The 24,347-nt window shown below is 41.5% G+C and overlaps 5 protein-coding genes across 5 annotated transcripts; 3 read left to right on the forward strand and 2 right to left on the reverse strand.

Annotated features, from left to right (window-relative positions):
- Positions 1–576: 576 nt before the first annotated feature.
- On the reverse strand, positions 577–1,386 carry LOC134181515 (tigger transposable element-derived protein 4-like). The gene has a single exon (XM_062648791.1). The coding sequence runs from the start codon at positions 1,384–1,386 to the stop codon at positions 577–579; it is 810 nt and encodes a 269-aa protein (XP_062504775.1).
- Positions 1,387–1,517: 131 nt separating this feature from the next.
- Positions 1,518–2,153, reverse strand: LOC134181516 (tigger transposable element-derived protein 6-like). Its single transcript, XM_062648792.1, has one exon. The coding sequence runs from the start codon at positions 2,151–2,153 to the stop codon at positions 1,518–1,520; it is 636 nt and encodes a 211-aa protein (XP_062504776.1).
- A 1,785-nt stretch (positions 2,154–3,938) lies between these two features.
- Positions 3,939–16,573, forward strand: LOC134181038 (uncharacterized). The gene is made up of 26 exons (XM_062648237.1): positions 3,939–4,725; positions 4,792–5,098; positions 5,327–5,880; positions 5,939–6,418; positions 6,573–6,839; positions 6,896–7,094; positions 7,158–7,492; positions 7,676–7,830; positions 7,889–8,006; positions 10,091–10,183; positions 10,254–10,343; positions 10,408–10,489; positions 13,215–13,369; positions 13,437–13,841; positions 13,912–14,097; positions 14,165–14,305; positions 14,367–14,504; positions 14,577–14,696; positions 14,755–14,892; positions 14,962–15,081; positions 15,155–15,277; positions 15,334–15,401; positions 15,464–15,570; positions 15,732–16,064; positions 16,122–16,149; positions 16,210–16,573. The coding sequence occupies exons 1-26, from the start codon at positions 3,960–3,962 to the stop codon at positions 16,213–16,215; spliced, it is 5,514 nt and encodes a 1,837-aa protein (XP_062504221.1). The 5' UTR covers positions 3,939–3,959; the 3' UTR covers positions 16,216–16,573.
- Positions 8,108–10,165, forward strand: LOC134181039 (uncharacterized). The gene has a single exon (XM_062648238.1). The coding sequence runs from the start codon at positions 8,155–8,157 to the stop codon at positions 9,967–9,969; it is 1,815 nt and encodes a 604-aa protein (XP_062504222.1). The 5' UTR covers positions 8,108–8,154; the 3' UTR covers positions 9,970–10,165.
- Positions 16,574–21,242: 4,669 nt separating the features above from the next.
- LOC134181517 (probable ATP-dependent DNA helicase RecS) lies at positions 21,243–22,917 on the forward strand. The gene is made up of 2 exons (XM_062648794.1): positions 21,243–21,754; positions 21,825–22,917. Exons 1-2 carry the CDS (start codon positions 21,243–21,245, stop codon positions 22,915–22,917), a joined length of 1,605 nt encoding a protein of 534 aa, XP_062504778.1.
- Positions 22,918–24,347: the final 1,430 nt, after the last annotated feature.

Here is a 24,347-nt window from a genome sequence, read left to right on the forward strand (position 1 = left end):
GCGCTTTAAAGGCACATTGAAATCCAATTTGAAATCTTGTAATATTGATATATCCAACTGGGAAAGCTATGCGTCAGACAGATCTCTGTGGAGATCTTATTGCAAAAAATCTCTAGATCATTTTGAAGACCAATGTTTGAAAACACTCCAACAAAAAGGCAGGAATGAAAGACGATCTCTAAGAGTGGGAACTTCACATGCGATGTTTGTGGATGCTCCTGCACGCCACGCATTGGTCTTTGGAGACACAAGCAAATCCATAAATGAGTTTGGTCGTGTCGACCACTCACTCCACCGTGTGTGTGTCTGTGTGTGTCTGTGTGTGTGTGTGTGTGTGTGTGTGTGTGTGTGTGTGTGTGTGTGTGTGTGTGAGTGAATTGGATGGTTTAATTATTGTTATTTAATGATACAGTCAACCTCACATTTAGCGACATCTGAAAGGGCATAATATTTAGGTCGTTATTTGCGATGTGTCGTTGAACCCAATGTACACGTTTACGCACAGTAAATGCCTTGTAGAGGCTTACTAACAGGTTTGACATTTATTTTAGTTTAATATATCAACTCGCGAGCAATCTAGTTTTCATTTATGGGTTTAAAGTACTGTTCAATGCGCTGTTGCTTTTGGTTTTTGAAGTATTGGTCCACCATATACTCACGAATATTTGCCAATTTCAGGCACTCTGCCTCTGACCCTTGAATTGTCCGAAGATAGTCCAATGCTGATCCAATGCTTGTCATAGCCTCTTTGAACGACGATGGTGGAGGAGAATTATCAATTTCTTCGACATCTTCTTCGTCAGAGCTAGTGCTTTCATTGAGTGGTTCTCTTGTTTCTGGAAAGACTGTGTCTAAAATATCATTAACGGAGTCTCCCTCACTGCTAGGCCCCACAGCAACACATTGGTCTACGTCAACGAATTCGGTCCAGTCAATTCCTTGTGTGAGACCAGCATCCTCTGCGTTGCTCCAAAGCAGAAAGGAATGCGGAAGACGCGGCTCTTCCACTCCTTCACCCACGCGGCGAAATCCTGCGTGGCAATAGCAATTGCGAATGACTTGAGCATCAACCAATTCTCGTGCTATTTTTAGCCACTCTAAAGCGTGAAGAACGTTAATTGCAAATGGCGTTTCCATTTCGTAGCAGAGCAATCGCTTCTTCATCAACAATCGCCTATAGTGAAACTTCAAGTTCTTTATAATGCTTGCATCCATTGGCTGGACTATAGACGTTGTGTTTGGAGGAAGAAAGAATACTTTCACGTTTGACAAGCCAACCTGAGGGTGGCCTGAAAAATTGTCAAGAATCAACGCAATTTTTCTTTTCTGGCCAAGCATTTTTGCGTTTAACTTTCTCAGCCACGGCTCAAATAACTGCTTCGTCATCCAAGCAGTTCTGTTAGCATCGTAAGCTACGGGAATGTTTGCCACACTGCGAAAGCAATGTGGTTTCTTGCTTTTGCCAATAGCAAATAGAGACAATTTTTCTCCCGTAGCACTGGCGGCGACAAGAATTGTTAGGCGTTCCTTAGAATGTTTCCTCCTCGGCACTTTTCACCTTTGAATGCGAGGGTTCTATCAGGCATGAGTTTCCAAAATAGCGCAGTTTCATCTGCATTAAAGATGTTGTCATCAGAGAATTCTTGTCGAATCAATTCCAGCTGATTTTGCACCCAATCAGCTGCAGCATTTTTGTCAGCTGATTGACTTTCGCCGTGCATTTTCTTTGATGCTATTGCATTCCTCTTCTTCCAGCGATCCACCCAATTGAGATCGAGGCAATTTTCGTCAAAGAACTCGTAAGCAGCAACTTCTCTTCTTTTCAGCTCTTTTCCTATTGTGGTTGCCTTTGTTAGAATCTCCAGACAAGTTATCGGAGTTTCTGGACAATTGGCCCTAATTCGACGAAACCACTCAAGCAGTGCAGCGTCGATCTGAGAATATCTCGATAACTTTGAACTCTTAGCACCTAGGATCGTTCCGCTGGCAACTGCTTCTTCTATTCGACGCCTGTCTTTGATGATGCCAGCTAAAGTACCGTGAGGGACGTCGTACTTCTTTTCCAACGCATTCCGTGACACGCCGGAGTCGAGTTCGGCCAAAATCGCGTATTTTTCTGAGAATGACAGCCGTTTTCGCTTTCTGGAAGCCATGCTCAAGACACGTGATCGGCGCATGCGTTACAAAATTTACATTGGTCGGTACAAACGAGGAAATTAGTACTACACTGGACAGTTTAGACAGGTCGGTAAATGCAATTTGTCACTATATCCGCTGTCGCTAAACCCGAGGTAGGAAGACATATTTTGTACTACCTTCTTGATAGGGTAAAACGTTTCGGTCGTTAATACCGATGTGTCGCTAAACCCAATGCCGCTAAATGTAAGGTTGACTGTATATGAAATAAGTTTGTAACAAATGTAAAATGTATTAATGTATTTATTGTGAATAGTAATGTAAATTTATTAAATTTTTGTTTATTTATTGCCATTATCATTAATTAATCATTAGCTTGTTGCTAGAATATACAATTGTTTGCAAACACAGGGATGCATTTATGTGATTAAAATTATTAACTAAATATCATCATGTCCCACACTACTTTAAATTCAGCACATGCACATGCGTGACAGCTGCATAACTCTTGCACGGAGCAGGCTTGCTAACCACATTATTTCTGAATTCTGTATGTATGTGCACTCTTGCATCACTTGAAGTTAACTATTGAGGTGGACGCGATTATTATTCTTTTGTTGAGTCGTTGCTATCATCTTTTGTTTTGTTCTTGTACGTCTCCTACCTGCATGAGGAATAACTGTGAAGCGACATGTATAGCCACCGGATCCAGAACAAAGCAGAATGAACATTTTGTACAAATATTTTTGCAAGACGACGTCGATCAATCATTATCAGTCCTACTAACTTACGCCTATAAAACATATTGCTCTCTTGAAGATCGCGGATGATGCATATTTGTTGTTAGCATGCAACGGTGCATGCGTGATCCCATGGGACCTTTGCTTGGCTTATTGAAGATCGATGAATTTGTTTGTTTTGCGTTTCTTCTGTGAAAAGTAACAGACCCATCCAACTTTACTCTGCGCTTCTCGGTTTGATGACAGTTTGACCTAATAACAGCAAATCCCTGAGTGTGACACACGCTTACAAACATACGTAGATACCGACAGAGAGACCAGAAGTCAATTCAGCCCATTTAAAGTAAGCTTCTCGCAAAGCAGTTTACTACTCATTGTGGCTTCTTGTATGCTTGTAGCTAATAATAATAATACATATGATAATTATTATATAATTTTTATTTTTATTAAATTTTTAAAATATGAGTAATAATGAAATTTGTTTTTGTCCCACTGTTGTTAGTTCTTACATGGCAAAACTGACCAAAACAACATTCTAAGATAGGCTTATATATGGATTATTAAGTAACTTAGTTATTTACAGGTGATCAAAACAGCAATTCTGGGAAAGAATTTGTCGTTGGATTTATGGCAAACGAGCAGTCACAAAAAGCAGCTCTTTACCTTTTCCTAACGTCGCCGAAGTCTCTCAATTATGTTGTTGTGGCACCAAGACACAATTTCTCACAGTCAGGATATCTGTTGGCCAACACGCTTGTCTCTGTACAACTTCCTACATCATTGATTATGCCTCTTGGCATCAGTGACCGAGGAGTATCAGTTCAATCAACAGATGATATGACTGTGTATGGCCTCAACCAAGCAGAACAGACAACCGATGCTTTCTTAGCTCTTCCTACATATATACAAGGTCTGCAATACGTTGTGCCCTCATACACTAAAGCATCATTATCACGTAAAAGCCTGATTGGTATAGTAGGCATTCACAACAATACACAAGTCACAGTTATGTTGACTTCATCTGCCGGTGATGGCAATACATCCTATACTGCCGGCGCTAATGCCACGTACACAATTAATTGGATGGAAACATTGCAACTTCGAGGTGATGACCTGACAGGAAGTCGTGTTTTTTCAAACAAGATGGTTGCAGTGTTTGGAGGACATGAATGTGCAGACGTACCTGTAGGTAAAGGTGATTGTGATCATCTAGTCGAGCAGGTGCCTCCGATTACAACGCTTGGTAAGCATTTTGCCACTGTACCGTTAGCAATGCGAACAGGAGGAGACAGATATCGTGCAATAGCATCACAACATGGCACTAATGTTACAATCAATGGGCGGTTACAGGCATCTAATTTGTTAGCAGGACAATTCAACGAATTCCAGGCTTCTTCTAAGGCATTTCTGTCAATTGAATCCACTCGGCCAATACTACTAATGCAGTACTCACAGGGCTCATCTGTTGACCGCACGAATTCTGACCCATTCATGTTGATGATCCCTCCAATCGAGCAATACAGATCAAGATATATCATCAGTACACCACCAGCTCGGCCAGTAACGTTCAGTAACTACTTAGCGATTATTGTGAGATACGATAAAAAGGATGGGCTGAGACTTGATAATCAACCGTTACCTTCTTCTGTTTTGTGGAGAAACATTACTGGTCAGACACTTGCAGGAACTAATGTACCAATATCTATAGGATCACATATAGTCCATCATGTGGATAAGAGCAACTTTGGACTGAATATTTATGGTTTTCAAGATGACGATTCATACGGATATCCTGGAGGACTGCAATTAATGGCACAGTGTGTAGTAAAGGTGCCTGATCAAATTACAGGTTTGATCACATTATGATCTAATTGATTTCTCATAACTAAATGTGTCCTCTGTTGTGATTGTAAAGATATAGACGAATGTGCTCCAAACAATGGTCGAGGTCCTTGCCAATTCTTGTGCACTAACACATTTGGATCATTCCAGTGTTCTTGCCAACAAGGTTACTTCTTACAAGCTGATCGAGTCTCGTGCCTTCAATCTACTCAGGAGTGCCTTTGTTCAAGCAAAGGCAATGGAATATGTATAAGAGGTGGTTTATGTGAATGTACAATAGGATGGGGTGGTATAACGTGCAGCGATCCGCAATGTCATCTTCTCAATGAATGCTCTGGCAAAGGAATTTGCATTGGACCTAACAAGTGTGAGTGCGACAGGTTGGTTTACATAACATTTGCACACACACACACACACACACACACACACACACACACACACACACACACACACACACACACACACACACACACACACACACACACACACACACACACACACACACCACCACCACCACCACCACCACCACCATCACCACACCACCACATGCAATCATTCATGTAAAAGAACACCATTAATAGAAATAGTACTGGAATGATATTGCACAGGGGTTGGACAAGTTTTGCCTGTGCTGTCAGTACTTGTCCACAATTTACTACGTGTTCTGCTTGCTCTCAAGTACCCGACTGTGGCTGGTGTGACTCACAACAGAAGTGCATGACAGGGACAGGGTTTGGACCATCAGACAAAGACACTTCATGCCCTGAATGGTTCTTCTACAGTTGCGTAACGGTGAAAGATACCTTAGTTGACGGAAATACCATCATTTCATTCAACCCTTTCTCTGACCGAATTCATGTAATTGACTGTGATGAGAGTTGTATTGACTCCTCTGTGGCAAATCGTGGTAACAGCCTTACAACTCCAGGAAGCCAAATGTCCTGTGATCGCCGTAAACGAGCATGTAGACGCTTCTCTAGCTGCTATAAAGAACGGCCAGATTTAGCATGTGCTATAACCAACAACCTCAACTGTCGAGTCCACTCTGAGATACAATGTCCTAATGGTCAACCGCCATTTGACAGACTTATTGTCAGCCCAACAAATCAATCAAATATGATAACAGGAGGTGGAAAGGATGTCTTTGGAAAACTTGTGATCTGTAAGATGAAATATTGAGTACTCATATAATTTTTATGGAGTTGTTTGTTTTTCTGCAGCTCCAGCAGATGGTGGCATTGCAAACACAAAAATAGACTTCAAGTTTCACGTCTATTGTGCTACCTTCCAAGATTTGTCAGATTGGAATGACTACGGCTGTTTCTGTGATTCATTCAAGAATGCAAGCTTGGTAACAGAAAGACAAACAGTCGATGAAACTGACGAGTGCTGTAAAGCACACAATCAATGTTATGCTGCTGCTCCATCCAGTTGTGATTGTCACAAAGTACAATCACTTGCATTCAATGCAGGATGTAACAACTGGAAGTCGGCTAAAGGATTCTGCCGAGATCTGTCTCTCACTAGTCAAAATGGTGCATGTAAACATTACTGTTGCCAGTGTGATTTTGCTGGAGCTGAATGTCTAGCACAAACTAGAAACACAAAGGCAGACAAATTGTGGCGCAACTGGTTAGATCCAACAAAGAGCCAGTGCAATCAGAGGTGTGGAAGAGTTCCTGGATGTGACTGCAAAACAGGTATTGAGCACACATGCATCAGTTACAGCGAATTTTATGTATGCTATTCGGGTACAACTGGAAAACTTAGAAATGCAACGTAGCAAATAGAACTTATTATCAAAACAATTAAGTAATGTAGTTATTAGAATTTTGATATATTGTGATTGCTTAGCATGTTCTGGCAACGGAGTTATTGAAAGTGTGGGACGTGACTCAGTCTGTCTCTGTTTTCCTGAATGGCAAGGACAATGCTGTGACCAACCTGACTGTTCATGTCACAATGCTGATGATCAAGACTGTTCAGGAAATGGTGTTTGTAGACAAGCACTAGGAGACAGTAATTCATCCTGTATTTGCAGTGAAGGCTGGACAGGACGTTGCTGTGATGCCAGAATACCTGTGACAAGGGCAGGTGACCCACATCTATCTACAGTTGATGGTAGAGTGATCTCTTATTACATCATTTACATGTATAATTTATTCTTATATTTACAGGACGAGAATTTGATTATTTTGGAATTGGGGAGTTTTGGGACTGCAGAAGCAAAGAGAATGACTTTGGTGTGCAGATAAGATTCTTTGGCTACAAAACAACATCCTTCACTGGTGCAGTTGCTATCAAGACAGGAAACATGACAACAACCATCTACACACTCAACAACTCTGCTGGACAAAACAATTTGCCTAAACTACGGTATCAGACTGTTGGTAGCTCAAAAGAGCAACTAAAGTACATTGTGTGTTAAATTGTTAACAGGATAAATGGAACACTTTTGAATGATACCTGGGACGATTATCCTACCATTTATGCTATTGATCCAGACTATGTGAAACTTTATGTACAACCAACTAGAGGTCTAGGTTCTGTGGTGCAGTATCTCTTTCAGTTCAACTCTGGTGTCACATACACGGTAGATGTTCGATACAGCAGCATGCTGGAAAGACAATATATTGACACGGAAACAAGACTGGTTGCTTCCTTCCTACGTCAAACAGAAGGTCTGTGTGGGTACATGGATAATAATATGGAGAACGATTTGGTCACACCTGATGGAAAACAGCTGACCAACACAACAACCTTTGCAGAATCATGTGAGTTACCATCACATCAAAAACTGTCATCACATAATGATGCCAGGAAGCACGCATACACACACACACACACACACACACACACACACACACACACACACACACACACACACACACACACACACACACACACACACACACACACACACACATCACTCCTGTATCCACTGTCATCTATTTCAGGGCGTGTTGACCTGAGGGTTACCAAAACAGATGACAATGTATGGTCATGGACGTATTCTAACTTTCATCCTGATGATCCACTTGATTTTTCGTACACAAATCCATATCACAGGACCATATATGGGACAGAACAGCTAAATGGCACAGAAAGGAAGGTAGGGGCCAGACTTTCATCTTTCTATTCTAAATGCAGTTGCAAACATATTGCTGCAGGAAGCAGAAAGAGAGTGTGCTACCATTGTATTGCAAGGAAAGCTTCTTAATGATTGCATTTTGGATAGAGCATTAACTGGAGACAAAACAATTATACACCAGAAGGCATTTCAACAAGGTGAGTTAGAATATTGGCATACAAGTTATATATATATATATATATATATATATATATATATATATATATGGAATCAGCTATTCACACCACACAATCGTTTCTTGATGCTAACTGGGATAAAGAAGACTTCTGTTGCTTGAAAATTGACATGACTAATGCTTTTAATGAGTGCTCCAGACCAGCCTTTCTTTCACGTTTGCGGAGAGAATTTCCAGAATTATTTGCATGGGCTCAGTGGTCCTACCACGTACCTAGTGAGATGCGTTACGGTAGGCATCAAATCTTATCTACAGCTGGTGTCCAACAGGGAGATCCCTTGAGCCCTCTTCTGTTCTCACTTGTGATTCTGGAATTATTGGATTCTATTGGCGCTATTTCGAACCTACACCTTCAAATTTGGTATTTGGATGATGGGACATTTTTCGGCTCGAGAGAGTCTGTATCTTCTTTATTACAAAGTGTTTCGGAAAAGGGTCCCAGTTATGGCTTACATGTCAACTTAAATAAATGTGAACTATACTGGCCGTCTGGAGACCAAGCTTTTCCCTTGTTTCCCAGTCAAGTCAGACGTTTGTCAGAAGGGGTTGAGTTGCTAGGATCACCAGTCCATGGCTCTGTAGACTTTTTCAGATCATCTATATCCAAACGTGTTGATAAAGTCTTGGAGTCTCAAACGCTTCTGAGTAACCTTGAGGATCCACAAGTTGAATTGCATTTGCTACGGAGCTGTCAGAGTATCTGTAAAATCAATCATTTGTTACGTACTGTGACTCCTGCTTTGTTGACAGACCAATTACGCCGTTTCGATGTCGGCTTACGTCGATCTTTGGAAATCATCTGTCGATCCTCCATTACAGACACAGCATGGTTGCAGGCTACACTACCTGTACGACTTGGGGGTCTCGGTTTGAGAGAAGCAGTCAAGTCTGCACCAGCTGCATACGTGGGGAGTTGTAATTCCACAAAATTGTTAGTCCAAGATTTCCTTAGGAAAGCTTGTAATTCTCTGGCCTCAACAAACGTACACGTTCCGACTTCACTGCTATTGGAAGAATCTGAAAGTTATCTTCAGAGTTGTTCCTTTCTGAAAAACGAACACAGTCATTTGCTTCTAGATTTCAACAACTCGACTCAACGACAAATTCAATCAAAACTCGATGCTGATTTATTCAATTGTTTATTGAACAATGCCAGCTTGAGAGACAGAGCTCGTTTAAATTCCATCAGTACACCCCATGCGGGAGCGTGGTTGAGGGCAATACCAAACCCTAATCTCGGCCTTTCCATGCTTTCTCATGAGTTTGTCATTTCTATACGGCTCTGGTTAGGGATTAAGATGTTTCCCTCTCCTCCAACTTCGATCCTGTGCACTTGTCGTCAACACATCGATCCTTTTGGAGATCACCTCATCAGCTGTGGTACAGGTCCAGAACGCACCAGAAGACACAACGCATTGGCAGAAGTCATTTTCCAGGCGTTATTAGTTGAGAATAAAGACGTGGTAAAGGAAGTGAGATGCAGTGGTAGTGACGAAAGTCGTCCAGGTGATGTTTTTCATCCTGACTTTTTAGAGGGCAAACCAGCTTATTTCGACATAACAGTCAGAAACTCATTGCAGCCATTGTACGTGACAAAAGCAGCAGTAAGGGCTGGGGCAGCAGCTGAAGCAGGTGAAGAACAGAAGGACACACGTCACGAAGCAAACGTTCTGGCAACAGGTGGTCTTTTTTACCCCTTGGTATTGGAAACATTGGGTTTCTGGTCTCCGTTCAGCATTAAAACGTTAAAAGCTATTGCATCTAAAACTTCAGCTGTCAGCGGAATTCGATTCCATCAAGCTTTCCAGAATTTGACGCAACAACTTTCGGTACAGTTGTGGAAATACAATGCAAGGATGTTGTTCAGAAGAATTCAACTTGAAGTACAGGACATTGATAGTTGGGATATACCCACCGTAGCGTAGTGTAGAATTTGGTAGTTAGTTCTGTTTAAATGTAAAAGTAAAAAAAAAAAAAAATAAAAAAAAAAAAAAAAATATATATATATATATATATATATAACTAAGTCTGTTTGCTCTCTTTCAGGAAAATGTCCTAATGATTGCTCTAATCGAGGACGATGCAGCAATAGATCATGCATTTGTATTGACAGCTGGATGGGCGAAGACTGCAGTCTGGGTATTACACATTAGAACAGCATGCAGACCAGATTAAATTGACCTTTACCTGTTGATTGTTGATTGCTTAGGTGGCTGTGACAACTGTTCCACAAACAGTCAGTGCGTTAATGGTTTCTGTAGATGTAATTTTGGCTACTTTGGAACAAATTGCTCAAAAGGTGAGTTTTAGGTTGTATAGATGAAACATTCATTCTCTAGTGTACAAATCAAGTTTGATTGTAGCTACATGCGAGATGGTCAATAACTGTACCAATGCAACACATGGACTATGCAAGGCTCCCAATATCTGTCAATGTAACACAGGGTAAGATAATCCGAACAGTCTCATGCCAAGCCCTGTATGGATTAGTGTTGCACCGGTAAGGGTATCTGGCTTATCGATAACCGATATCCAAGTAAAAAATGCTGATGCCGATATCTGATATAATTACAGTCTAGAAAGAATTGTTTATATTCATGTTTTACAAGCTTTGCAGCTCGTGAATCTTGTGTCCTTGGCTACCTCGAATTGCTCTCAAATAGGAACTTCTGTTTCTTTGCTGACATGCACGCAACTTGCTTGGCCCTAATGGACTCATGCACAATTTTTCAGCGCACATGTGACGTAGAGACATGTGACATATGTAACTGTGCTTGGTCAGTAGACTGGTATTGTGTTTGACTGAACCAGGTTAGGGTAAGAGGCGGTATTGTGTTTGACTGGTTTAGATTTGACTGGGGAGTGGCAGCGAGTAGACGTTACGTTACTAGATTCTATTACTAAGGTAGACTCGTACCGCGCACTCCACGTATTTTGGCACGTGCTTTTTGTTCCACTCGCCAGGAGAAGGACTGGTAACACTTTATGTCACGTGGACTAGTTCTTCACGTGGTAGGCTTTCGGTGTGTTGATTGGTCTAAACTACAACCGAGACGAAAACATTTTGTTACAATGACACGCATAGGATCCTAGTAGAATGAATTGAGTAGCAATTACCTTGACAATTAGATGATTATTAGCAATTGTTGTTGTCACGCAAGGTGCAAGCTCATTAGTGTCTCTGCTGTGGACATCATGCCAACGACGTCTTCTCCAGCCAGAATTGACAGAGATGTCTGTAGCTGCTCAGTAAGAAGTGAATGGTAGCCAATAGGCGACAGGAGCACGTACAAGGTGCATTCGCTACTGCTAGATAGTGAAGCTACAATGTTCATGAAGCGAGGATTTCGCTCGTTGCAACGAAAGCGATCTACTTTGTAACTCTAATTTCTGAACAGCCCCTAGAAAGAGCGTAAAGCTTTGTGTTTTTTTTGTGTTGGCTGGCGACGTTTAGCATAGTACTCTTGTGAGACTAATTACTCAAACCATATTATCAGTGCAAGTGGCAACAATTTACAGGATCAGTTTCTAATTAAACTAATGAAATAAGTGTTCACATGACATAATATGTTACCAGTCCTTCTCCTGGCAAGTGGAACAAAAAGCACGTGCCAAAACACGTGGATCGCGTGTGAGGAGGACTGGGTACGAGTCTATTACTAAGAATCAATATATTCATATGGTACAGTAAGCCGTTAGTGTTGTCTATGCATCTTCTCTCGTAAGGTACCGTGTCTGCCTTCGGAAAAATCTGAGACAACGCACTTACGCAAGATTTCCCTATTCCGATATAAAACCAATATGCCTATATCGGCCAATAACCGATATCCAATCTGATTATCAGTGCAACTGTAGTATGGATTAGTGAAGTTGTTCAGATTATGAACACTCGTAGCCGCAGAGGTCCAGGCCTCACCTCGGACAGCCAGACCACTGATGCATTTATGTATGTCTTCATATGTCATGTTTGTGGGAAACGACACAGCTGCCACGACTACATACTTCTAAATAGTGTGACAGTCATGATTTAAATATTCAGATAGGCACATTTGCTGAAGACTAGATAAATGCTTTAGTGCGGCAACAAGTTGGATCAGGCTGTCTCAAAATTGTTATTATCAGAGGTGGGGTTAGACATGGGCATGAGGGACACACGTCCCTTTTAGCCATAGCATGCAACAGTGTAGAATTGTACTCTGTGATGTTTGCTGCACAGAGCAAACAGTGGAGTAATTTTGATTGCACACTTGTTCAGACCTCTCAACTTTTCCCCCACCAAATTGTGAGACTGTTTGTAAATGACCACTCCCATTAAACATATCCAAAGTAGGCGTATCCAAACAATCACACCACACCCCTACCATACTCAATGTTTAGTCTTTTTTCGGTTAATATGAAAACTCTGCTCTGATTCCTAGCTTTCTTGGTAGTTGGATACCTTGTTCTGCCAAGGGTATGGATTCTTCTTCTACGTCACTCATTAGCAGATTTTAGTGCGAAACAGCTGGAAACTGATTATTTGTTGGCCTCGCTTTAATTACATTTCTGTGTGCCAAGGCTTTGCTTCGAACTTCCAAACGTTACTTTTACTGCAGGTAGATACCCTGGATACACCAGATACAAGCAAGCAAAACCGTATCTAGAGTCTCTTTCAAAGAATCCGCTATGTCTGGAAAGACGGGGCTAACCGGTCTGCGCAAAGTGACTGTCAGAGTGTCTCACAGTCACGGTAATATTGTTTGGAGAAACGACTGGCAATCATGACAATCGGTCTGGCAATCATGACAATCGGTCTCAAATCGAGATTGTGAGACATGTTCGTAAATTGTGAGTGTCACAATGAAATCGTGAGAGTTGAGAGGTCTGCTTGTTGTCAGTTCAGTACTGTGAGGCTATATCTGGGTTTGTGTCAGTATGAAGTTTTAGATTTGTATTCTTCTTCCTGCTTTGTGAGCTTGGTGCTACAAGTATGACCATGCCCACAAATTGGTTTTCAGCACTTGGTGTCCCTCTTCAGCTCAGTCCTAAACACACCCCTGATTTTGATTTTTGTACATGAGGCAGGGCACTAATGGTAATTCGGATTAGCGAGGTTTGGATTAGCAAGGTTCTAGTGTACTTTTAATTTTGTAAGCACATGTTTACTGATGAGCTGTACTGCTATTATTAGCTATCTGGGTGATGATTGCAGAACACCAGCAATATGTAGTCACAACTGTTCGTATCAAGGCACTTGTATTGAAGACAATAAATGTCTTTGCTATTACGGATGGGGAGGAAGCACTTGCAACAAGAGAACATGCGAGAACTTGGCATACTGTTCTGGTAGTAGCGTTGCTTTTATCTTGTCACTAACGTATCTAATTACCAGTTCAATCTGTGTATCCTGCAGGTCATGGCACTTGTCGTTCTGATGGAACATGTCATTGCAGTGCAGGCTGGCGTGGAAGTTCATGCGATCTGTTCAGTTGTGATGGTGTTGGTGACTGTTATGGTCATGGAGATTGCATCGAAGTAAACAAATGTAGCTGCTATGTTGGTTATACTGGAGTAGCTTGCAACGTCTCTACTTCATGTCCATCCAAACGAAATTGCAATAACAATGGTGTGTGTATAAATGCAGACACGTGTCTCTGTTTCACTGGATACTTCGGTGATGAATGTGAGACATTTGAATGCAGTCAGGGATGCTCAGGTCGAGGCACTTGTGAAGCACCAGATATCTGCTCTTGTATTCTTGGCTGGACTGGATCAGATTGTTCAATACCATCATGCGAGCAACTGCACTTTTGCTCAGGTACACATCATTAGTTCTAACCAATGTAAACCACACCTCACTTGACTCTTGTGTGACTTGCAACATACAGGTAATGGAAAATGTGTTGGTCCTGACACTTGTCAATGTGATGATGGATGGGGTGGATGGCTGTGCACTGATTTCGACTGTAGCTCTGGCAACAGAAGTGGTAATTGCTCTTTTAATGGCAACTGTTCTACACCAGGAGTTTGTGCTTGCAACTTTGGCTATTGTGGAGATGACTGTCAATACCTAAGTAAAGCAGTAACATGAAGTTGTGTCTATTATTACTGATTGTTATACAGCTATCAATTGTTGTTCAGTCATAAATGAGTGTGATGGCCTCTTGAATAATGCTACCACTATATATCCATGTGATCAGATCTGCATTAATACGTGTGAATCGTATCAGTGTGCCTGTTCAGCTGGTTATATTTTGACTGATGACCTTACAACGTGTCAAGGCAAGTTGTCTCGCACCAGTGTTGTTGCAAGATTAGGTTATTTGATAAATTCTGCCTTTAGACATTGATGAGTGCAATACAACTGCCTTGGCCATTCGCTTGAACAAGTGTGAACAGTTGTGCTTCAATATCCCAGGATCCTACTACTGCAACTGTAGTGCCGGTTACAGGCTTTCAAATGATCAAGGTTCTTGTGTTGGTATGACTGATAATGTTCGAACATAATTTTATTAAAGATAAATAAATAAATGCCAACAATGCTGCTTTACAGATGTCGATGAGTGTGGTGTAAGTGACCTTTGTAGTCAGCAGTGCACAAACATAGTTGGCTCATACAACTGCAGCTGTAGAAATGGTTATCGACTCGATGATGACCAAGTAATGTGTGATGGTAAACTAGTATGCTTTGTATTTGCCTGTCATTTTGGTTATTTCATATTTGATATCAGACATCAATGAGTGCGACACTACTGCCTTCGACATTCACTCAAACAACTGTGAACAATTGTGCATCAATGTTCCAGGATCCTACTACTGCTCCTGTAATGCTGGTTACCGACTTTCAGATGACAAAAGTTCTTGTGTTGGTATGACTCACTCTCATTCAAGCATAATTTAACTGAAAGACATATTTATAATTAAACGCTGTGTTATAGATGTCGATGAGTGTGAACTAAGTAACCGTTGCAATCAACAGTGCACAAACATGGTTGGCTCTTACAAATGCAGTTGCAGAAGTGGGTATCGACTCAGTGATGATCAAAGGACTTGTGATGGTAAAACTGATTTGTACATGCAAGTCATGTTCAATGTAGCCTGTCGTCTTAATTGTTCCAATTTTGTTTTCAGACGTTGATGAGTGCAAGGAAAACAGTTCTGACTGCTCAGACTATTGTTCCAACACAATTGGCTCATTCGTGTGTGACTGCACAAATGATGAGCTACTGGCAAGAAATGGCAAGACCTGCATAGGTTGTTTATCATGTATCAATTTGTCCTTTGATTGGCTGTAACAGCATTTAATACAGACCTTCTGACAAGAGATTTCATCGTTAGTGCAACACAAGCAACACTTTCAAACATCTCTAGTGAAGAGGTTCTTAATTATCTTATCTTTGTAACTCTGTTGTCTGTGTATTTTGTACTATTGATTTCTAGTTTGAGAAGCGACAGTCAGTATTTTACCAGATTGTTACTCAAGAAGTGTCAAGTTATTGTCAACTTTCCGCAAACAACAGATGTGGCAATGTCACTGAAAACATAAAGTAAAGTAAAAATGCTAATACATATGTTACTTATGTTATTAAGATATAAGTACTAACACACGTTTATAGTATTAAATCAATGTGTATTGTATGAAGTAGTATCCACAATACTCTGTGCATGCATACTTTTATCTTTCTTGTTGATGATGCTGAATGTGTAGGGCAAATCTCTATCTGCAGTTTGTATCAGCAGTCTCTCACAACAATTCACTTGCTGTCACTTTCCATGTTTTCTCAGTCGACGTTTCTACACATGCAATCTTCGTAATTCCACCCGATCAAGTTGTTTTTGTTCTAACCAACAGCAATGCACTACAAATGGCTGGATTTGTAGTAGTCAGATTAGCTGCTGTCTTCTTTCCACCATCAACAGAAACACCTACAGAGAGTACCAAATCCAGTGGCTCCTTGAACACCGTTGCTGCTGTGGTTGGAAGCATTGTTGGTGTTGGAGTGCCCATACTTCTCTTGGTCAGTTATGGGATCTACCGCAAGTATTTTCAATTGTACTACTCATTCCATGCAAACATTAACTGTAGTATTTGTTACAGCATCAAGAAAACAAGAAAGGCATATGTTGTGAGATCAAGCAACTCAAGTGTCACATTTCATTTTCTAGTGATTGTGTCTTGTTGTTAGTTATAGGATCAGAGGACAAGCTGACATGCGCGTGGCCTCATTCAATATGTAATTTTATGCAGAATACTATCCCTAGTGTTTTTTTATAATTCTGCTTACTATACATGTGGAAACTGACTCATTTGTGAGTTGCGCTGATCTTAGTGTCACCTGTGGTTCTTGGTCTTACCTGGTATGCAAAATACAACACAGAGTTAGTCAGACTTTAACATTTATTATTATACTAGACTCTGGAGCGGCGGAAACTCCTTTGGATTGGGGAATTTGTAATAGACCGCCGCCATTTTGATTCTATCTGAATGTGTTTGGTTTGTCATTGATTAATCTGTGACAGAAGTAGCCAGAGTAGCAAGCAGACAGATGATCACGACAATGTGTATCAAGCGAGTCAACTGCAACACCATTTAATAGTATTTCTAGTAAATTCTACTTGCACGGAACAATACTTCCAAAGTATTTTCTTCCATCCAAAGTATTTTCTTCCATCATCGTCCAGGATTGGAAGAACCATACCCCAATCCCGATATTTTAGGGGCGATTGCACTTCCTACCTTCTTCCGTTTTGCCGCTTATAGTACTTGCCAACAGCCAACTAGATCACTCTGATAGATCAGACCTATAGGTCTTATTTTCTTTTTTAGTCCGCACCATGTTTTCGACGCCCCACCCTAGCAATTGTCACAACATCGTCGCCGCCGTCGTCGTCGTCGGCATCGCAAACAGCAGCATCTACACGCATTCAACCAACAATGATGAACTCGGATGTCAAAGGCAACGTCTGTTGTCAAATCAACCTAGGCCTTCCAGCTGGCCTAGAGACTCTACATTCCCTAGCTAGATTAGCTAGCTTGCTAAAAGTAGTTGTCAGGGGTGATTTATACTATTGCTAGCAAAGACATTACGATACTGAATTGCAGGGTATTGTAATGACACTAATGCGAAAGACGCTCAGTATCACTGCACCGCAGTTATTCAGTCGCCTAGAATAAATATGTAGACCGTCGTCACTTTCGTTGACATATACCTTCCGATCAATAATTAGACTAAATGGGAAGTAACCGTCATACAGTAACCGACATGGACGGGTGGTAAGTGTCATAGATAGGTAGTAGCCGACATCGATAAGTGATATCGGTAGGTGACATCGATCAATGACATTGATCACTATAAACATCGATAGGTGAAATTGGTGACATCGACATCGAACATCGATGATCGACATCGAACTTCGGCTATCGAAATCAAACATCAGCTATCGATATTAAAGATCGATGATCGACATCGAACTTCGGCTATCGAAATCAAACATCGGCTATCGATATCAAAGATCGATGATCGACATCAAAGATCGATGATCGACATCGAACATTGACATCGAATACCGATGGTTGACTTTGATGGTGCAACGAAAGATCAATTTTGTCCACATTGGCGCTCCAAGGGTACACTACTGGCCCGCACGCTCGTAAATCGACGTAAATAGCACGTAAATCGAATTTACGATCATCGTATTGAAACCGTAAATTACGCCGATGGTGCTCGTAAATAGGCGTATTCATTCGTACATAGACGTATTTGTTCGTAAATGGCCACTTTACATTTATTTACGGTCATTTACGTTGCAATTACGAGTTGTTTACGTTGCAATTACGGGTCATTTACGTTGCAATTACGGGTCATTTACGTTGCAATTACGGGTCATTTACGTTGCAATTACGAGTTATTTACGATTGTTTTACGTAGGGTTTACGACTCGATTTACTCTAACTTACGTCAATTTACGTTGTGAAAACGGTTCATATACTGGGCATTTACGTAAAATTTACGTCTAATTGCGGCCTAATTACTTTTCAATTACGGTCATATACGTAGCAGTTACGTAGCGTTTACGACTGAGTTTCCGTATATATGCATGCAGCAACGCGAGAGTGCAAATTGCCACACCGATATGCAAATTTCCTCTAGTATAAAAATAATTAAGTTAAATACAAAATGATATAATACAAATTACAAAATCACAAGATAAATTATTTGGAAGTTTTCTTGATTCCATGTAATTTTTTCCTGCTGAATGAAGAGATCAATGATAATGTCATGAACGTACACATGTAGATAATGCTACCACATTTAGTGCCCTTGATGGCAGTTGTCTTCTTCTGCTTTCAAGTAGAATTGTCTTCCCATCGATAATTTGAATTATTTCAATCAAAAAAAGAATCTGTATCAAAAAGATGTCTAATTGTGAGTCAGAGTATCTATATATAGCTATTTTTAGAATACCTGTCGTTTAGCTAGAAGTCCCAGCGCCACGGGGCAGCCCATTGTCATGATTGTTCAAAGGCATGCACCTGTTGCTTGGAAGTGGGTACGCTACCTGCAGCTGTCGCTAGCCCTGCAGCTTGGAAATCTATTTCACCTGTTACCACAAATTGAATTTAAATATTGTGATAATAGACTACATTTGTCACCTGCACGACAAATACGTAGTTCCGAGCTTGCAATTGGCGACAGCTGCAGGTTTCCAAAACCTTCATCACCAACTGCCTGTTCATGATCAAGAGGTGGATGTTGTGATGAGTACTGCGTTGGTAACGTGGTGCGACATACGGATCTGGAATTCCTAGGATGACGAGGCCGTCGCGATCGTCTAGATGCACACGGGACAAATTTATCCCAAAAATGCATACAACAGTGCAAAACGATAAACACTTACGCTGTGTTACATTCATGGCGTTTTATGCGCTGCCGAATGTCTTACATACTACCAACTCTACAGTAGACTTTGACCACAGGCCTGTCAACATATTTATGCCTACTACATCACCAAAAACTTATCATGTTGACATTACTTTTTGAATCGAAGTTTAGCTCATAGAAGCCTTTTTGTACGTCTCCTCTAGAGAAGATCCTGCCAATACTATAGGCAGCTAATCGAATTTCAGCCTTGAGAATGCATGATGTAGTCCACTTAGATCAATTGTTGTCAGTCATACACTACATAAATAGATAGCTAGATTCTTAATTGCTTACCGTGTACCGTGTATTGCAACCGGTCTTTGTTGCCTTTCACCAGTTCTAGCGAACCATCCATTCTTGGCACGAAGCGTCTAATGACAGCTCAACGCCTATCAACCACAATTGTACACTGCGTAGATCCTCCCATTGGCGGAACCTTCAGTTTACACAGATTGACGGCTCCGTCAAACCTCTGGTCTCTAGCCTTGCGTAGTACTCTGTATACGGCTTACACACATTTGCATGTACTGAACGGCGGTGTTATTCTTAATTAATTAATAAAGGTGCGTGTTCAAGAGCTCCTAGACTAGTGTCAAATGATGGAGTGTAATCACACAGTGCACGTGTCATTATGACCTAGCGATGTTGCGTAAATCAACGTATCTAAATAAGACGTAAATAGACGTAAAATACGAAGACACGTAAATCTACGTAATTTACGCTCTTCGTAATTTACGTCGCAAAGAGCATGCGCAAAGCTACACTTCAGACGCAAAATACGGCCCAGGATCGTAAATTACGAAAAAATTACGTGCCTTCGTATTTTACGTCGATTTACGTGCTATTTACGTCGATTTACGAAAGTGCGGGCCATTTCTTCCCTCTGCACGTAGACAATAGAGCAACACAAACTACATGCAGAGGCGTAGCGTGGTATGGGTTAGAGCAGTCCAGAGCCACATCTAGAGATGGCTCTGGACCGGGCTCGATGAGACGGCATGGTCTCGCACATGCGTATTAACTAGTTGTACGGTATCCGTAGGCGCCTCGCGTTCGTGAGTAACACGTCCAACGGAGTTTTCAAACCACTGAAACGCGGAGTCCTAGCTAGACAATACGTATTTGTTGAAACCCTAGCTAGCTGTCATGGAAGTAAACATGCAAACTTTTTACTAGTTTAGCTAAATTACGTCTAAAGGCCTGGTATAGGTAGTCTTTTTGCAATCGTGATCAAGACAATTGAAATTTACAGTCTAAGTATGCACTCAGTTTCGTTGTAACAACAGTGGTATGGTATTTACTGACTGTGACATAGAAAATTCAAATTGATATCAGCAACATTGACTATCAACAGTAAAGGATTGATCATACTGTCACTATGGGACGTGTGAATAGTTGACTATAGGTGACATTCAACTCCTGAAAGTGTTTCTTGGTTTTCAAGTACACGCAGTCCCTAGCTATAATACAAATGGATGAGGCGACGGAACTTCATGAAGCATTTTCTTCGTCGTTTGGTCACTTGCACGAATCGTTTTTACTAATTAGACTCATCTGTAGTCGGACACGGAAACGATTTTTTAAGGTAGGTCCAATAATGAAACGTGGTCATGAGGAGAAGAAATTTGAAATTTGTGTACACACACGCGCGCGCGCGCGCACACACATACCAAAAGCTCGATGGAGAAGTTGCAAGCAGCGATCGAGAACTCAATCCTCCTGATCACTAGGAAACGCGGCAGACTGCATGCTGTCTAGACTATGAGTAACCTAGATGTGAGCGTGGTGTTCCAAAAACTCTTAGATTTCACGTGGTAGCAAATTACTAGCAATACAGCTACTGTAGAAACATCACTGTGGAAACGACCGCTACGCTCAAAATTATTACAAGTTCCCGTCACAACTCCCGGATTGGGTGGTGCATGTTTTACCTTCTCTGGCACGGGGCTATAACTACGGAAACCTACGGAAGCCTAGCCTCGGAGCCAGACCGCTTTTGCACGTGAGGGAGCGAGAAGGGCGAGTGAGAGGGAGGGGAGAAAAAAGCGGTCTGGGGACTTCGCCGATCAAACCTAGTTCAGAAGAGGAGGGCTCTTGTTCGCTCAATTGCAACCGCGCCAATCAAAACCCACGCCGTCAGGAAGGCGGCCAATCGGTGATGAGAATGCTAATAGCAACGCAGCAGGACGACGCTATTGCGTACGTAGGTGAAGTAAGTGATCGCAATTACAGCTTGCTAAGGTGTTAGTGTGTGAGCGTAAGAGTGGCCTGGCCGTCATTGTTGTCTGGTAGTTATGATGGATGACTTCCAAGCAATGCCTGACGATGAAGCCATTGCAACTGCCGTGTCCAGCGTTTTGACGCTGTTCGATTTCGGCGTGCAGAATTTGAAGCCACTGCAGATGCTATCTCTTCGCCTCCTTGTCGGTAGACGGGACGTCTTCGCGTGCTTTCCTACGGGCTTTGGAAAGTCGCTAATTTTTCATCTTCTCCCGCACGTTTGTGCCCGACTATCAGCCAATGGCTTCCAGCAATATCCCGCGGATCTTGTGGTGCTTGTGGTGACTCCATTGAAGTCGCTGATGAGAGATCAGGTCGCTATTCTAAAGCGCAAAGGGTTTGCAGCTGCCTTTGTTGGTGAGTCGGATTCGTCAGACGCTGCTATCAAAGTAGAGAAATTCCCCTATGTCTATGGAAGCCCCGAAGTGCTTGTCGGCTCACGCGAGTGGCGATGCGCCTTACAAGCAAATGAGTTGAGAGAGCGGTTCGTGGCCGTGGTAGTGGACGATGCTCACACAGTAGTTCAGTGGTAAGGCAAAATCCTGTCTTTCTTTGCGTTTTGTAGTCGCAATTGGTGATGTGAAATTCATTTATTGTAGGGGCACTGCATGTCAGGACGTTAGTGAAAAAGAGGAACCATTTCGCGTATGGTGTGGCCTGGTTGGCGAGCTGAGGTCGTTGTTGGATGTCCCGTGCTTGGCGCTAACTGCAACTGCCTCTGCATCCACAAGGAAAGCTCTCACATTAGCATTAGGACTCCGCAATGCTGTCGAAATTGTGAAGAGTCCTGATAGGCCAAACATCCATCTCTCAGTCAAAAGAGTAGCTCCCGACTTTGAGACAACTTTCGACTGGCTTCTAAGAATGATTCAGACGTTAGGATTGCCCTGCCCCAGAGTACTGGTGTACTGCAGAAGTCAGAATGCCTGTGCGTCATTGTATTTGCACTTCAACCACACTTTTGGTAAGAGGGCTTTCTCTCAAGAGGGTAAAACTTTGGTTGAGAATCGGCTTGTGGAAATGTATCACTCCAGCACCCCTGAAGCTAACAAAGAGGCAATATTGACATCTCTGAGAGCTGTTGATGGCAAGTGCAGAGTGGTATTTGCCACAAATGCCCTAGGCTTAGGAATTGATGTGCAAGGATTGCATACAGTTGTTCACTGGGGACCAGCCAATACTCTGGAAAGCTATATGCAGGAGATAGGTCGGTGTGGTAGAGATGGTGGACAAAGCAGAGCCCTTTTGTATTATCATGGTCAGCAGCTGCAGCACATTGATTTTGAAATGCGACAATATTTGTTTGATTCCGACACATGCTGTCGGAAATTGCTGTTGTTAAACTTTGGTGCACCCCCTGTGCAACCAGAAACTCAACACCAGTGTTTTGATGTGTGTGCAAGAACGTGTAGCTGTGCAAAACCATCAGATTGTTCTGGTATACAGGATATCTTTTGGAACAATCATCATCAGGAGGTCAGGGATGGTGTTCATCATAGATCACATAGACCCGTTTCACTGCCTCACATTGCCTTAATTCGGACAGCCCTTCTTGAGTATACAGAAATGGAAGAAGAGATATTTACATCATCAGTACAGCAGCCACAATATTCATCATGTACTCATGTTAGACCCATTTCAGATGATTGCATCCAGGAAATTTTGTCCAACCTGACTAATTTTAGTCAGTGAGAGGACATTTTGAATTTTGTACCAGAGTTGAGTGACAGTCAAACAAAAGACATAATTGATTTAATTAACTATGTATTAACTTATGAGTAGTATAGATGTTCCGTTGTTGAATTAATCAGTTTGTTCTAGTATCTGCCAGTTTCAGCTATATCACCTGTAGATATAAATATATATAATATTCGCAAATTTGTGTGTCCATCTTGTGGAACGACGTTGCTTCAGCATGAGTCATCATTGTTCAGTCAATTCTTCTACCACAAGAGTGCATGCAGCGTTGAGGAGTCGGTGGGTGCAATAATTACACTCTTGGAAAAATTTTAGTAAAGAACTTTTGTATTCCTTTGCTGTCAATCTGACAATATAGTCTTCTACCAAGCAACTTATTGATACTTGTTCCCTTGTTACATACAACTGCCAATTTCTACATCACAACTACTGCATCTACATGGATTTGTATTTCAACTACACATTCTAGACAAGAAGCAACTACCAAACATTATGTGCAAATATAACTCTAAAACAACATGATCAAATGTAGCAGTGATCATATTAGAAAGACCATGAAACAATGTAAACTTAAAACTCATAGCACTGCATGCCGACTAGTGATTGCAAGGCCCTCCAATTCACTTTAGAAATTAATCCTAAAAGTAAATGAATGAGTAGATCGAGCTAGACTGACATCAACCGAAACATAATAAGTATACTTAAATAATATTTACTATACATTTATCAGAAAGCAGATGGAGAGTGAACCACCTCTTGCATATGTAGCTTTCGCTTTTGAGTTCTGATCCAAGAGAGCAGTGATGATGGCTTCAGTTTATGCAAGACATCACGCTCCATCCCCATAAATGATTTATAGGAACGTCCAGGACAATACACACCCATCTTTTGGTGTAGAAACTAATGAGCTATTCTAAAAACATCCTTCTGTTTGTCCACTCTGGCATGTTTGCTAGATTCTTTGCCAACTTCAAGTAAAACATCCAGATTATCCAGCACAGCTTCTATGCCTTGTGAGGCTTGGCTTACCAGCTGTGAAGATTCAAAGGATACGTTAGCACCCTGGTTGAAGATCAATTCTTTGATGGTGTTATTGTTGTGTTAGTCTAACGGAACGTTGTTACCAGCACCACCTCGAAGGTTAAAGCCTCTGTTCCAAAGTTGGCGATGGGCCTCGTGTGGGCTAAGCAGTGAAAGCTTATCTGCTACAAAATAAAATGCTTCTAAGCCATACTTTGTTCTGCCAGCCTCCTTAAAATGAAGCATTTTAAATTTCCATAAGCGATACAGTCTTTCACCATCCATTTCTCCAACAGCATCTTGGAAATTTCTTTCCAGTAAGGCCATTTTCATAAAATTTGAGTAGTAATTAAATATATGGTCCTCAGGAGTAAAGGATTGATTACCGTCTGCTGCTGCAGCTC

The sequence above is a fragment of the Corticium candelabrum genome, chromosome 6 (genome assembly GCF_963422355.1).
Source record: "Corticium candelabrum chromosome 6, ooCorCand1.1, whole genome shotgun sequence".
In the NCBI taxonomy this organism is placed as follows: Eukaryota; Metazoa; Porifera; class Homoscleromorpha; order Homosclerophorida; family Plakinidae; genus Corticium; species Corticium candelabrum.